Here is a 16,402-nt window from a genome sequence, read left to right as displayed (position 1 = left end):
TGATGATTTCTCTTACCCAGGGCAGTGATGGTGTCCGTGTTCATGTGCTAACATTTGCTGTCTTGTGACATTTATGGGGTTTTCTTGAATTATTTTTTGTCTTTTTTGTTAAATGTTTTATAAATTTATGCTAAATTCTTTGAGGCCTGGGAACATGTCTTAAATTCTCTTAATCTCCCATGAGGCACGTGTCCTGGTTCTTGCACAGGGACAAGTAAAGATTCATTGATTGGATGAGTAACAGTTATTAATTGTATTATTAGGAATACTTTGATAGAGTGGACTTAATTTGAAAATAAATTTAATGGCTTATTCTGAATAATTATCAGTATGGAATGATTGTGCCTTTAATGTGTAAATCACATGAGGATTAGAGGCTAAAATACGTGTTGTCAGTGCTTTGATATCTAAATGTACTCAGTTTAGCTTGAATACAGGGTTGGATCTTGGACATGTGTTTGAAATGTTTCATGTTAACTGTATTACCTTGCAATTACAGGGTTCTGGGCCAAAATTCAGTGACATGAATAAATAGAACATTAAACTTAGTTCTAAATTGCTATCTTTCAGTAAGATGTAGCTGTGTCTACAATGAGAAAATTATTAAAACATTTTCTTCGAAAACATAATATAGAAATGGTATTGGAGCTGGAGTGGGTCAGGTTGATAGTCTTCTGCTCACTGATGGTTTTAGCTGGGGCTCTCTGTCACTGTCAGCTGGGTGCTGAGAGAGATGGGTTCATTGTTCCCTTGGTGTGGGCCATGACATGCCAGTGACTGTAGTTTATTATAGGATGGTACAGAAGGAACCGAGAAGACAAGTTAAAATGGTAGCTACAATTGTATTATTTTTAATTCTAATTTATTATTACAATTAAAATAGTGAAAGAATAAAAATAAAAGAAAGTGTCCATTGTATTCACTTTCTGTATCTTCACTATTAGTAAGTGGAGAAGCACGGAATTCTCCAGATGAACCACCACCCAGCTGCTTAGTGGCTCTCCCTTCTTGAGTGAGGAGAGTGCTTTGGGACTGGAGGAAGGTCGTTGCCCAGCGTTGTAAACACACTAAGTGCCACTGACTTATCCACTTCAAACTGATACTTTCATGCATGTGGATTTAAAATGAAAATGAAACTTTCATATACCTTTGGATAGAATCAAGTTATAACCTTAAGTTAAATAAGGAAATAATTCTTCAGTTTTTGGGGTATTTTCTCTCAGCTAAGCTATCTATGCTCACTTATGACCAGACAGAGATACACATTTGTAATATGATTGACCATTTGAAGATTCAGCCTGTTGAAAGATAACGACAATGAATCTGGCTTGACTTTGCAAGGTGTGTGTGCCATATTTTGATTTGTCAGCAAGAAGAGCCAGTGTGATATTTTGGCCATGATGCAAGGACAGCCCCAAATCCATCTTTGTTTTATACATTTTCAAGACCCTCAGAAGGTCAAAAAATTCAAACTTTTAGATTATAATCAATTAAATTTAAAAAGGAAAAATAGGTATCATGTTTACTTATGTATAAACATTAAATCAAAAGTCAGTTCTTACTAAATTTTAAGGTATCATCTTTAAATATTACTAACAATTTCTAGTTAATTGGTTTCAATAATTCAGTCATTTATTATAATGTGCATTATTCTAGTTGTATAGTTACTTGATATTTATTATTTATAATGGTGAAAATAAAAAGCAATCTAAGTAGGAGATTTGCTTAAATTTTGGTAGATCCAGACAGTGGAGTGCTTTTTTTACCATTATAGATGATGATGCAGATGAATATGTGTTTATATAGAAAGATGTTGAAAAAAAGTTTTTCTTTGAGTGGTAGGATTATATAATATAGAAAATTTATGTTTTATAAAAAATTTTGTTTTGGTGTTTGCATTTATAGTATTTCTACAGTAGATGTGTCTTGCTTTTTTAATTTTAAAAACAGAGTTAAAATGTTTCACAGCTTGTTGCTAAATTTGTTCTTTTTGTTTTGTTTTCCAAGTACAGAAGCAAAAGCTATACTTGTGAGGTTCTCACAACACTCACTATTCAAGAGCAAACTTGTAGTCTTTCCTTTAAAGCTTATGCTTTCTTGGAATTTTTTTTATTGTATGTCACTTTTTGGCAGTTGGATTAGATCTTCAATTCCAGTGAAATATGGTTTTAACTTAGTTTTACCGCTTTGGAAATTATTGAATATGGCTGAACTTGAATTAATTTTCTAATTTAAATGAATGAAGTTTTTTGTCTGTGTGATAAAAAGTGATAGTTTTTTTTGCTTCATAGTGTTGTATTTTGTATTGAAATATTTTGTGACTCCAGCAGATGGAGCTAGAGGGTAATGTATCCATTGGTGATCTGGAAGTTCAGTTTGGCTGGGTTGAGTTTTGAACTAAGTATTCTGGAATTGTTAAATAGCTTTTGTTTGTTTAGATACCTCTTTGGGGGATAGACATTGAATGTCTTTCAAAACAGTTGTCATTGCAACTGATTTAGATAAACTGCAAGTTTTCTGAATTTTTAGGGTTCTACTGTGTTGGAGCATATGATTTTAGTTTTCTGAAGTAGAGAAATTTAGCTAACATTTTTTCTTTTACAAATTGGTAAGTAATAATATATAATACAATAAAGGTGGTGGTAGTAGTATGTTATGTGTATTAGCCCTAATTTTTAATTTAAGAACATTTTATCAAAATTATACCGTATTCTTAAGAGATGCTTATGTGTGTCTGATATATGTTTGCAGAATGCTGAAAACTTGGTAAGTTTTCAGTTCAGTTCGGTTCAGTCACTCAGTCGTGTCCGACTCTTTGCGACCCCATGTTAAGTTTTACAGTTTTCAAAAATAAAATGACAACTTAGTGTATAGTAGCTTTATTATTTTTCTAATTAAATGTTCTCATAGTAACTTTAACTTTCTTATATGTGCAGATTCGATAATTAAATTAGCATGAGCTGAGTCTGAAGGTTTCACATTTATTCTGGTTAATAAATTTAATTTTTTGCATTTAATTATTTAGATTTTTTAAAAAGCTGGTTATTTACATAGGTGATTATACTGTTACCTAGAATATTACCATCAACTTTCAAATTCTTTGTGTTAACTGAATTTTTCTTAAAAAAATAAATGTGGTGGTGGTTATATCTCTTTTTGCAGTTGTGGTTGGTAGAACCATCAGCAGTAATGTTGACTTTCCTGGAAAGAGGGAAGTGGGGGAAAATTAAAAAAATTAAATTATATGTGTTATAGTAATATATAAAGTTCAGTACATAAAAGAAGACACCAGTTTCATTACAAACTTAAATGAATTGTTATTCAGAATCTTTGTGATCATCCTGTTTTCTTCACTTATTGATAAAGATTTCTTTATTTAGATTTTCATGACTATCTTCGTTTTAAGTGTGTTGGTTAGTTAGAATAGATATTTTTCCGGATTTGTGATCTTTAGCCAAAGGCAGACTTAAATTTTTCAACTTTTGATTTCTAGAGAAGAATTTGAATTTGTGTTTTTCACTACATGAAAGGGACACATAATGATCAGAAGGATAAATTCTAGAAGTATATATATATACTTTGTATATTTAGAAATCAGCAATAATGATGTCTCCTTTATAACATGGATGATAATTGTTTCAAATTACAAAGCCTAAATAAAAATTTCCCCCTGATTATAAAAGTATAGTGAAGCATTCAAGGTTTATACTCATGGTTGAAACTATTTCAGTGCACCCTCTGAAGCTGCTGCCACTCCATAATTTGTGATTTTGCAGAGGGTAGAATGTGAATTGTGCTTAGCGAGGCTAGAAAGTAAGTAGACTGAGATCTGTGACTGACTGGGGACCCAGCTAGCATCTGCATCTCAATTAAGCTTTGCTGCTCTCTGCCCTTCTTAGGCATTTTGTGGGGAAGTTATTTGATACAGTGGTGTGGAGGATTTTGAGTTTCACAAAGGAATTTAAATATGATTTTTAAGGGTCTTTATATGCCCCTTATAGAAGGCTTAGAACGTGTAGGCCAGTGGGAAGAAAAAAAATCATCCATAATTCTACTGTGTTCACATTGTTAATAATTTGGTATATTTCTTTGCAGTTTATTTTCTGAGCCTGTTTTTTGTCATTGTTGTTTTCATGTACTTTTAATGCCATATTAAAATACAGAGTATTGTTGTGTAAGCTTTTTTTGGTGTAATTAATGAGAATTGTTCTTTAAGGAAAGGATCGAGAGCTGCGACCCCATGGACTGTGGCCCACCAGACTCCCCTGTCCATGGGATTCTCCAAGCAAGAATACTGGAGTGGGTTGCCTGCCTTCCTCCAGGGGATCTTCCCCACCCAGGGATTGAACTTGCATCTCTTATGTCTCCTGCATTGGCAGATGGTTTTGTTTTTTTGTTGTTGTTGTTTTTTTACCACTGGCGCCACCTGTCTGGCCTAATTGCTGATGTGCTTTGGAATTTTCAGGATTTTGGACCATTTGCATTATGTTGAGACAGGGCAGGAGAGGCACTGATGATAATTTAGCATTTTGGTATGTTATTTCTCTTCTGTTGTTCATGAGTGCTCTGTGAGTTATGTTTTAGCCCAATTTATACATGAACTAGGACGGCAGAGTGCGAGTCCCTTTTCTAGGTCTTGTATAAGCTGGTAGGTGCGATCCCAGGCTGGTCAGACATAAAGTGCCCCTCACTTAGACATCTGCTGCCAGGCCTGGGAAGGCCTTAAACCATGAGTTGTGTGACTCTCTTGTGCGCTAAGTGCACAGAGTCTGTTCAGCATTTTACTGAAGTCCGGTTTGTTAAAGACTTTCTGTATTTGAAAGACATATTGGTATCTTTAGGCTCGGATGTACTAAGGTGTTCTGTTTTAGTGTTTTCCAAACTGGTCAGAAGCTCAGCTAAGCATTTTGTTTTACTGAGATGGATAGAATTAATGGGCTATCATATTCTCAGCTTAAACATGGCCCTTAAGAAAATCGTGTGAAACAGATGTTCTCTTTTTGGCAGACCAAAAAGGGCCCTCATGGTCTCATGAGCCCTTAGAATCTCATGAGCTGAAGTGAAGGTTTTCCCAGATAGTATATTTATTGGAGGCTCTGGGGAAGAATTTGCTTCCAGATTCATTCAAGTCGTGGAGTTTGGTTCTTTAGTTGTGGCCTGCGGCCCCACTTCCCTGCTAGCTGTAGCCAGGTGCCTTCTGCCCTGCAGGCCACCTGCCTCTTTCCTCAGGCTTTCCATGTGACAGCGCCCCCCGCCTCCATCCCTAGCAAAGCTGTGTCAAGTTCTTCCCTGACTTACCCTTCTGCTGCATTCCTGACTCCTCTGAGAGAACGTTCTCTGCTTTTAAACACTCCTTTGGTTAGGTTGTACCCACCTGGCCTATCCAAGATGGTTTCCCTGTCTCTCTTTATTGAAGTCCACAGCCTTAATTGTATCTGCAACATTCTTGTCTCCATGAGTATTGGGTTGAAAGTGTTTCCCCCAAGTTCACATCTGCTTAGAACCTCAGAACATAACCTTATTTGGAAATAATATCCTTGCTGATATAATTAGTAAATTAAGGCCACGATGAATTAGGGTGGGCCCTAGTCCAATAACTAGTGTCCTTACAAGAAGATAAAACAGAGACTTGCACAATGGGCAGAATGTGAAGACAAAGGCTGAGGCTGGAGTGATGCGTCTACGAGGCCAGGAGTGTGCTACCTCCAAGGAAGGGGTCTTCCTAGAACCTCTGCAAGGAGTGTGGTCCTCCTGACACCTTGATTTTGGACCTCTAGCCTCCACAACGGTGGGAGAATAAATTCTCATTGTTTGAAGCTGTCCCATTTGTGGGACTTTGTTACAGAAGCCCTAAAAACAAATATACCGTGTAGCATATTCACTAATAATACTGGGTAACAGCTCCAGGGATTAAGGCGTGAATATCTTTGGGAATTTGCTCTGCCTCCCATGAGCCTACAGCTGAGTATAAAGCAGGAAAATACAACCCATAATGAAGAGAAAAGTCAGTCAGAACTTGGAATTGACACAGATTCAAAATTAGTAAATAAGAACACTGAAACATTTCTTGTAACTCTGTTTCATTTGTTCCAAGAACTGGAGGAAAGACTGAACGTATTGAGACATGAAAGATGTAAAAAACAACCAAATAAACTTCTAGAGATGAAACCTGTAATATCTGACGTGAAATGTAGTGGATAGGATAAAAGCAGATTAGATATTACAGAAGAGATCAGTGGATTCTAAGACATAGCAATAGAAAACTGTCTAAAAAAGAAACAGAAAAAAAAATGACTGAAAACCAGGGCATCAGTGATATAATTGATGTTCCTGAAGGAGAGAGGGTTAAGAAAAATATTTGAAAAACTAATGGCAGAAAAATTTCAAGATTAGATTAAAAACTGCAAACCCTCTTATTCAAAAGCTCAACTTGTCCCGGTTACAAGAGACCTGTCAAGATACATCATCAGATTGGTCAAAACAAGTGATAAGGAGAAATCAGAGAAAAAGATATAAAATACAGAGGAACAGTGATGGGAATCACAGCGTCTCTCTTGTGGGAAAAAATGCAAGACAGATGACAGAGCAGCAACGTCTCCGGGGCACTGAGAGAAGAAAGCCCTGCCAGCCTGGTGTGTATCCAGTGAAGATGCTTTTCCAAACAGAGTCAAAATAAAGACAGTCTCAGATGTACAAAAGGTGAAAGCCCATCACTGCAGACCTACAGTACCAAAAATAAGGGGCGCCCTCCGAACAGAGGCAGAGTGGCAGAAGACAGAAACCTGGGCCTATGAAACAGAATGAGGAGCGCTAGAGGCGGCTGATTTGCGGGTAAATACAAAAGAGTACTTATCACATAAGTCTTATGAAAAGAGAATTGGCTGTTTAAATAACAAACAGTAACAATGTATTGTGAGTTTTATAATGCGCAAGTAAAAGCGCATGCCACCAATAGCACAAGGGCGGGAGGAAAGAAGTGGACGTAGGCTGTAAGCGTCTTCAGTGCTGTGTGTCAAGTGTTGCTGTACCTCTTGCAGGCAGATTGTGATGATTTAAAGGTGTATATGATAAACCCCAAAGAACCCTAAAGTATCTCAAAGAAGAAGTATAGTCAATAAGCAAGCAGAAGAAATAGAATGGTATCATAACAACACTTAATCCAAAGGATCACAGAAAAAGAAGGCAAAGGGAGGACAAAACAGTGGAACAAATACAAAACCAAGAGCAAATTGATATACTTAAACCTGATCATGGCAATAAACATCAGTGGTCTAAACATTCTGATTAGAAGACAGAGATTATTAAATTGAATAAAAAAGAAAGCACAAATATATGCTGCCTATAAGAACCTGCTTTAAATGTAAACACACACACACTGATTAACGGCAATAGGAGAAAAAAGATTTACTATACTAATTCTAACAAAAAGGAAGATGAAGTAATTAGTGTATTATTATCAGAGAAAGGTAAAAACGTTAACAGGCATAAAGATCATTTCATAATAATGAACGGGTTCATTCATTAAAAGAACATAGTAATAAACTTATCTACTGAAAAAATGCCTATTTACTACATAGCTTCCCTGTTGACTCAGATGGTAAAGAATTCGCCTGCAATGTGGGAGACCTGGGTTCAATCCCTGGGTTGGGAAGATCTCCTGGAGAAGGGAATGGCTACCCACTCTGGTATTTTGGCCTGGAGAATTCCATGGACAGAGGAGCCTGGTGGGCTACAGTACATGGGATTGCAAAGAGTCAGACACAACTGAGTGACTTCCACTATTAAACACATGAAGCAAAAACTTAAGAAAGGATTAATAGTCAAAGTTACAATTATGTTCAGATATGTACTATCCCTTTTTCAATAATTTATGGAACAAGTAGCCAGGAAAAATTAAGGATATAGAAGACCTGAATAAAATTAGCTATCTTGGCCTAAGTTGTATTGATGAAACGCTGCCCAACAGTCGTGGAATATACATTCTTTTCAAGTACTCTGGGAATGTGAACCAAGAAAGCCATATTCAGTGTCATTAAACACATTTTAATACTTGAAGTCATAAAAGATGCTCTCTAACTGGAAAATGTCAGTTTTCATTCCAATCCCAAAGAAAGGCAATGCCAAAGAATGCTCAAACTACTGCACAATTGCACTCATCTCACACGCTGGTAAAACAATGCCCAAAATTCTCCAAGCCAGGCTTCAGCAATACGTGAACCGTGAACTTCCGGATGTTCAAACTGGTTTAGAAAAGGCAGAGGAACCAGAGATCAAATTGCCAACATCCGCTGGATCATGGAAAAAGCAAGAGAGTTCCAGAAAAACATCTATTTCTGCTTCATTGACTATGCCAAAGCCTTTGACTGTGTGGATCACAATAAACTGTGGAAAATTCTGAAAGAGATGGGAATACCAGACCATCTGACCTGCCTCTTGAGAAACCTATATGCAGGTCAGGAAGCAACAGTTAGAACTGGACATGGAACAACAGACTGGTTCCAAATTAGGAAAAGGAGTACGTCAAGGCTGTATATTGTCACCCTGCTTATTTAACTTCTATGCAGAGTACATCATGAGAAACACTGGGCTGGAGGAAGCACAAGCTGGAATCAAGATTGCCAGGAGAAATATCAGTAACCTCAGATATGCAGATGACACCACCCTTATGGCAGAAAGTGAAGAGGAACTCAAAAGCCTCTTGGTGAAAGTGAAAGTGGAGAGTGAAACAGTTGGCTTAAAGCTCAACATTCAGAAAACTAAGATCATGGCATCTGGTCCCATCACTTCATGGGAAATAGATGGGCAAACAGTGTCAGACTTTATTTTTCTGAGCTCCAAAATCACTGCAGATGGTGATTGCAGCCATGAAATTAAAAGACGCTTCCTCCTTGGAAGGAAAGTTATGACCAACCTAGATAGCATATTCAAAAGCAGAGATATTACTTTGCCAACAAAGGTCTGTCTAGTCAAGGCTATGGTTTTCCCAGTGGTCATGTATGGAGTGAGAGTTGGACTATAAAGAAAGTTGAGCACTGAAGAATTGATGCTTTTGAACTGTGGTGTTGGAGAAGACTCTTGAGAGTCCCTTGGACTGCAAGGAGATCCAACCAGTCCATTCTGAAGGAGATCAGTCCTGGGTGTTCATTGGAAGGACTGATGCTGCAGCTGAAACTCCAGTACTTTGGCCACTTCATGCGAAGAGTTGACTCATTGGAAAAGACCATGATGCTGGGAGGGATTGGGGGCAGGAGGAAAAGGGGACGACAGAGGATGAGATGGCTGGATGGTATCACTGACTCGATGGACATGAGTTTGAGTGAACTCTGGGAGTTGGTGATGCACGGGGAGGCCTGGCGTGCTGCGATTCATGGGGTCGCAAAGAGTTGGACACGACTGAGCGACTGAACTGAACTGAAGGACAATAAAATTAAATGGGAAATCAGTGACAGCAACATTTGGTAACTAAATAACATCCTTCACAGTAACTCAAAGAATAAAAGGGAAATTTGAAAGTACTTTGAACTCAATGAAAATCAAAGTGAAGCATTCCAAAATTTATAATACAAGGATACCTGTTCTTAGAAAATGAAATAAAGGTCTCGTACAGTGTCCACCATAAGAAACTAGGAAAAGGAGAGCAAATGAATCCCAAAGTAAGGGGATGGGAAATAAAAAATATGGGAGGAGAAATGAACAAAGTAGAGAACAGAAAGCATAGAGAAAATCAGTGAGCAGGTCAGTAATGTTGATAAAGATTTAGCCAGATTAGAAAAGCAGATACCAGTTATCAGTATCAGGATATCACTACAGATTCTACAGCTGTTAAAAACATAATTCGTGTGTATTATGAATATCTTTACGTCAGCAAATTCAACAACTTAGAGAAATGGAAAAATTCCTTGAAAGGCGAAAACTACTGAAACATTCTCAGGCATTGTGGGGATGTTTCAAACATTCTTACAAACAAAACTCTAGGCTTAGAAGACTTCATTGGTAGTCCTCCCAAGTATTGAAGGAAGAAATAATGCCAGTTCTACACAGACTTTTTAAGGAATTTGAAAATGAGATAATACTTCCCAACTCTGAGGACAGCATTACCCTGATGCCAAAGCAAAACCAGATAGACATATGTGAAAACTATAGGTGAATATCCCTCATGAACATAGATGTATAAATTTTAAACATAATTTTAGCAAATATAACAATATATAAAAAGGATAATATATCATGACTTTTGACAAAAGCAGTGAATTTAATTTACCATATGTGCATACTAAAGCAGGAAATTCATATGGTCACCAAATATATGCAGAATTCAGTGTCCATTCCTGATAAAATCTCTCATCACATTAGGCATGAAAGGGAATTCCCTCATCTTAATAAAGAGCCTGTGAAAACCCTAACATCATACTTAATAGTGAAAGGCTGAATGCTTTTTACCTGAGCTTCCCCTCTCACTACTTCTGTTCTGGCGGTTTTTAAAGAATAAATGAGATTGCAAAGGAAAAAGTAAAACTGTCTCTAATAACAGATGACATGACTATTGAAATTCTGATGGAAATTATTCTAAGAAAGCGATTAGAACTAATCAGTGAATCTTGCAAGGTTGCAGGGATATAGGATCAATGTATAAAACACCATTGCATTTCACTAGCAATGAATAATTGGAAATCAATTTAAAAACCAAAGCCATTTATATACAGTAGAACAAAAAATGTGAAGTGGTTAGGGATGCGTGAGACCTGAATACTGTAAGCGAGGCATCACTGCTGAGGAGAATTAACGCGTGCTGAAGTACCTGGAGAGGTGTGCTGCTGTGTTCACAGACCAGAAGACAGCAGTGTTAAGGAAGCCATTAGTATGCCGGTTCTCCCCACTGACCCATGGGTTCAACGCCATCTTAGTCAGAGTGCCAGCATGTTTTTTTTGGGGGGTGGGGTGGAAATTGAAAAACTGCCCTAAGACTTAGATGGGAATTTAGAGGACTTAGACTGGCCAAAACGCCTTTGAAAGAGAACAAAATTGGAGGACTGACTGCAGGACTCCAAGTTTAAGGCCATAGTAACTGACACTGCTGCATGCATCAACACAGAGATGGACAGATAGGCTAAGTAATGGAATACAGAGTCCAGGAACACATCCAAACATATTGTAAATTTTTTTTTAGCAAAGATGTAAAGGCAGTTTGGTGGAAGAGGCTGTTTTCAATAAATGGTACTGGAGCAATTGAATAGTCATAGGTTTAAAAATGAACTTCAGTCCATATCTGACACCACATGCAGAAAGTAATTCAAAAGAATCATAGACTTAAATGTAAAACTGTAACACTTGTAGAAGGGAAATATAGGAGAAAGTCTTTGCCATTGGGTTAGACTGTAATTTCTTAGGCAAGATAGCTAAAGCATGATCTGTAAAGAAAACATTGATAAATTGCACTTTGTCAACATTAGGAAATCTTGTTCTTTGAAAGATCGCGTTAAGGATGAAAAGATAATTCACAGAGTGGGTGAAGGTATCTGGAAATCGTATGCCTGATAAAAGACTTGTAATCAGAGTGTATAAAGAGCTGCCAAACTCACTTAAGTACAACCCAATGAAACAGTGGGCAACACATTTGGAGAGACATTTAGCAAAGAAGTTGTAAATGGATGGCAGATAAGTTCATGAAAAGATTTGACATTATTATTCATGGGGGCAATGCAAATTAAAGCGGTGATGAGATCCCAGTGTGCACCTGTGAGAACGACTGAAGCTGAAAAGACCCTTTTTTTGTCAAAATGTGGATGAGACTTCAACTCTGTGGGGGGGTATGTGAAATTGTATACCTGCTTTGGAAAACATTTTGGCAGTTTCTTGAAATGTTAAGAAACACACCTACTTTATGAGTCAGGCATTACATGCTCATGTATTTACCCAAAAGATATGAAAGCTTGTGTCCATATGACTTGCACTTGAGTGTATAAAACTCAAGTTTATGTATAAAGTTGTGTTGTATAAACTACAACTTGAGTTGTGAGAGCCACAGCTCAGTTTGCAGGGACATGGATGAAGTGTGGTTGACTGAATCCAATCTGATACAAAGGGGCAGGCTACCGATGTGCCGCAGCATTGAAAAAATCTCAACAGAATCGTGCCAGGTGACAAAAGCCAGACAAAAACAACAGCATATGCTACATTTACCGTGCATAGAAAATTTTAGTTTTTTATAAAAATTATACTTTTTTTATAAAGTGCAGAGTCTGACTCCTGGAGTATAGAGTAGGGTAGAGAGTGCAGGAGGCAGTGATTATAAATGGTAAGGAGGCTTGGGAGTGACGGTTGCATTTGTTATCTTGGTTACAGGGACGTAACTGTCAAATTGTATGACATTGTACACTTTATGTCAATAAAGTCATAAACTGTCAATAAATTATACACACTGTGTCAATAATAACTCAGCACATTTGCTACAGATCAATATTTTTGCCTTTTATATGCGTCGTGCTTTTTCATCAAGTGAACACGGGCGCTCGCAGAGCCCGGTAGCTCGGTGCGGGAGCTAGTCAGCACCGTGTGTCAGCAGCCTCGGGTTGTGATGGCTATTAAAGGCAAAAAGTCATTAAGTGCTTATTTTGTGACAGACGTGCTGGTTGTCCATGCATTATTTCACTGACTTCTCAGCATCACCTACAGACATGATCCTCAGCCTCGTGTAGATGACGATCCCGTGACTTAGAAGGTTGTCATGTGAAAGTGCAGGGGCTCGAACCCAGGTCTGTCTGGAAGTCTTGTGTGTCCCTTTGGTCACCATCCTTATGTGTCTTTCCTGGTTATTAACACAATACAATTGGCTGTAACTATAAGCCCTCTGATTGAAGAAGATTAAGATTTTTAGCATCTTTTTTTTTAAGACTGAAAAGTGGTTAAGTATTTTAGAACAATTTTTATTTTTAAAAGTTTTTCCCTCTGAAACATATGAGACGTTGTTTTTGAAGACACTTTGTAAAACATTCTGTTTCCTGCTAAGATAAATATATACTGTAAAATCATTCAACCTATCTAGATTTTTGAATAAGAAACTGCAAATTGATTTTTAATTATATCACCGTGTTTACTAAAGGAAGTACATCTCTCTAGGTAACCTGTACAAGTGCTGCAGTAATTCTTTTTGTTTATATTCCATGCTGTTCCAGAAAGGGTTTAGGGCTGTTAGGAAACGTGTATATGGGTCTGTAGCCAGGGCAGTTGGGAGCTGTCTGCTTTGGTTCCCTGAGAGCTCAGTGTGTAATCTCCATGTGTCTGAAATGGAAGGTCCCCGAGGGCAGAGGTGTGTGTTTCCTTCATTGCTACATCTCCAGTGCCTGGAACAGTGCCATATACGTAAGGGTCCTGGAAGAACATCAGTTGCCCGTTTTCAAAAGCATTGGATTTTAAATGTATGTAGTGTGTTGAATTTATGCTTAGCATAATTTTTATCTTTGATTGTATAAATTTTAATGAAGATTATAGCCATCAGTTTTAAAGTTGAGTCTATTACCTATGAAAAGTGAGCTGCTGGTCCAGATATCCCAACAAGATACCTAAAGTTCTGTATTTTTAAAAATCAACTCTTACTATCATCTCAGTTGCTTTTTATTGTGATTTTATGAGTGTAGAATGTGCTAGAAAGGGAAAAGGTGATGTGAACTCGCTTGCCTCTCAAGTTTTCTTTCCCAGTTGGAGTTGCTTACTAAACTTCTCTGATGCGGTCGTTTTTAAAAATCCCAGGAATTAGTGTAGCTCCTCGCAGGCTCTGCAGGCTTGGCGGGTTTTATATAACCAGCCTCTGTCATGTTGGGGGATTGCTGTGAAGACTAAATGAGTTTGTATAATATCTGTAAATCATTTAGAACAGTGCTTGGCACATGAGGGCTCAATAAATGCTAATTATTACTTTTAGGGTTTTATGAGGCTTAAATTAACCAAGATAATACATGTAAAATGGTTAGTAGAGTATCTGGCATTTATTAAGTGCTCAATAAATGCTGCTGGCTCTAATTTAAATATTCAGGTGCCAATATGTCTGAAGAGGCTCTGTCTTTGGATTGCTGCATATGTCATATGTTTAGTGAATTTATTTTAGAGCATGAGGAAAAATCAGTAGTTTCTATATTGACTTTTCCCAATAGTACAGTTGCAGAGTTATAAAGATTTTACAGAAATATGTAATTATTATTCTGATTTCTAAGTTTAGGTCCTTTGTTAGGCCTCTCTATTAAGTTTATGTTTAGTTTTTACTATTAAAAAGCACAGAGCTTTGACTGATAGCACAATTTAGCACAGCAGTTTTCTTTGACAAGGTTGTCCGTATCTAACTCATCTTTCCTTTATTGTTATCCTCATAGGTTTGTGGAACCTTGCTTCTCTCTTTTCCAATCTTTGTTTATTTGTGTTGATGCCCTTTGCCTTTTTCTTTCTGGAATCAGAAGGTTTTGCTGGTCTGAAAAAGGTAAGTAAATTAATTTAGAATTAATTAATTCTAAGTAATTTAGAATTAAATTTCTTAAATGAAGAAGTAAATGTCATTCATTGTTGAACTAGAAATAGTAGGCTTAAGCAACTGTTACTGAAATGTAAAACATTTAATAATAGCAGTGCCTTATTAATATTAATAATGCTTTTACAATAATGTTAATAATGTTACACATTGAGTTAATAAAAGTGTCCACAGGAAGGAAGTCACCGTTTGACCTTTGAATGCTTTTTATAGTATGTGCAGAGCTGGTGGAGAGCTCTTTTGCAGAATGAATAAGCCGATACAACAGCTGTTATTCTTCTCCTCGATACTGTCATTTAGTGTAAATAAAAATCTGAAGCTGTATCTTGATGCAGAAGTGGCTTCACACCCAGTGTCTGCAGGAGGGCAGCATGTTACCAGGCTGCCCTGGATTGTCAGGTTCCCAGGTTCCGTGACTTACTGCGAGATGAGTGTGGGAGGCTGAGAAGTGGGCAGAGAGGACTGCCAGAGCATCTTAGACAGTTAATCCAGAACTTGTAAGTGGGACTCACTCCCTCTGTCCTTGAATAGTAGGACATTTTAAAGTGAAGGGAGCAACATGTCCATTTATAGCTTGTGGAGCTCTTTGCTATAAAAGCTTGGAATATAATGGAAGGATTTCAGTAGTTAATACTTTTTGAGTGACTTTTAAAACTTGATGAAATGAGTTCTAGTGTTACAGTTTACAGACACATTACACCTTTTTAACTTTTAGTTAGAGTTATTCATATTCATACTGTGGTATACGGTTGCTTTCATATTTGGTGAATCTTCTGAGATCAGAGTGGGTGGTTGTGTATGGTGGTCAAACCTGCATTGAGAACATTGGCTTTTATATATTTGATTTGCTTTTTATAATGATACATGTAAATTATTTAAGTCATCCATGTAATGGGAACAACTTGTACAGTTTCAGTTTAAACAAATAGAAAACATAACAATTAAAAAATAAAAAACATAATTTCTTGAGAATTATAGAAAGTTTTGTTGTTGAAAGGGATTTAGTTCAAACTCTCCTTTTATATCCAAGGGTATTAATGTTACTAAATTGTCTTAAGAACCTCATATCTACCACTGCAGAACTCAAACTAAGACCCAGAGCTTGTGTCTTACCTTCCTAGAGTGTGCAGTTCTTCACAGGTCAGCACGGTGGGGAGTGCAGGTACAGCCAGCAGGGTACCTGCTGGGCAGTGCCGGCCAGGGGCCCAGGGGTGGAGGGCCAGAGGCGTGCTGCAAGGGGGAAGGGGTGTGCTGCAGGGGTGTGGCAGGTAGTAGTGAACAGAGCGGGTGTGGTCTGGAAACCGAAAGATGGAGCTCTAGGAGACTGGAATGAGGAACAGAATGTCAAAGAGGGGTTGAAAGGAAAGAATGTGGTCACGGAGAAGAAAGAGGTCATCGGAGAAGAAAGAGGTCATCGGAGGAGAAGAAGAAACGAGGTCATCGGAGACACTCGAGAAAGCAAGTTCTGTAGAATGTGGGAGCCTTTTGATGGGTAGTCGTTCACTTGGCAGAGTTTTACTAGGCCCTTACTGAGCAGTAATTCCTGTGCTGTTAGAGGAGCTTGCTGGGTACAGAAACGAAAAGACAGTGTTCTTGCCTTCAAGGGATTCACACAGGGAGAAGTCAGAGATGCTGGAGGAACTTTGATACACCAAGCTGCTCTGGGAGGGATGTCTTGGTTTGCCTAGAGAATTGGGAAGACTTCAGGGAGGAGTTATCCTGCGCATGAGCTGAGACTTGCAGGTGAGCATCCAGGCTTGAGCAAAGGCCGAGACACTGCCTGAACTAGGGAGTGGCCGATGCTTAGCTCAGAGTGGAGAACAGGGACAGAGCACTGGCCAGGATCAGACCCTGAGGCCCGCGTCCTGGGCCAGAGTCTGGGTTTTA

The 16,402-nt window shown here is 37.9% G+C and overlaps 1 protein-coding gene across 4 annotated transcripts in view; it reads left to right on the top strand.

The window, feature by feature from the left end:
- LMBR1 (limb development membrane protein 1) overlaps nucleotides 1-16,402 on the top strand; it is a 136,631-nt gene that overhangs the window by 31,625 nt on the left and 88,604 nt on the right. For 3 of the 4 annotated variants that reach the window (XM_070368990.1, XM_070368991.1, XM_070368989.1), the window contains one exon: nucleotides 14,364-14,467. The exons of the other annotated variant lie outside the window; for it this stretch is intronic. In XM_070368990.1, coding sequence (XP_070225091.1) covers nucleotides 14,364-14,467 — 104 coding nt within the window. The remainder of the gene's footprint in view (nucleotides 1-14,363; nucleotides 14,468-16,402) is intronic. 4 annotated transcript variants of the gene reach the window in all.

This window comes from Bos mutus, chromosome 4 (assembly GCF_027580195.1).
Source record: "Bos mutus isolate GX-2022 chromosome 4, NWIPB_WYAK_1.1, whole genome shotgun sequence".
In the NCBI taxonomy this organism is placed as follows: Eukaryota; Metazoa; Chordata; class Mammalia; order Artiodactyla; family Bovidae; genus Bos; species Bos mutus.
Note: the sequence above shows the minus strand (reverse complement) of the source record. Positions and strands in the feature narration are given on the sequence as shown.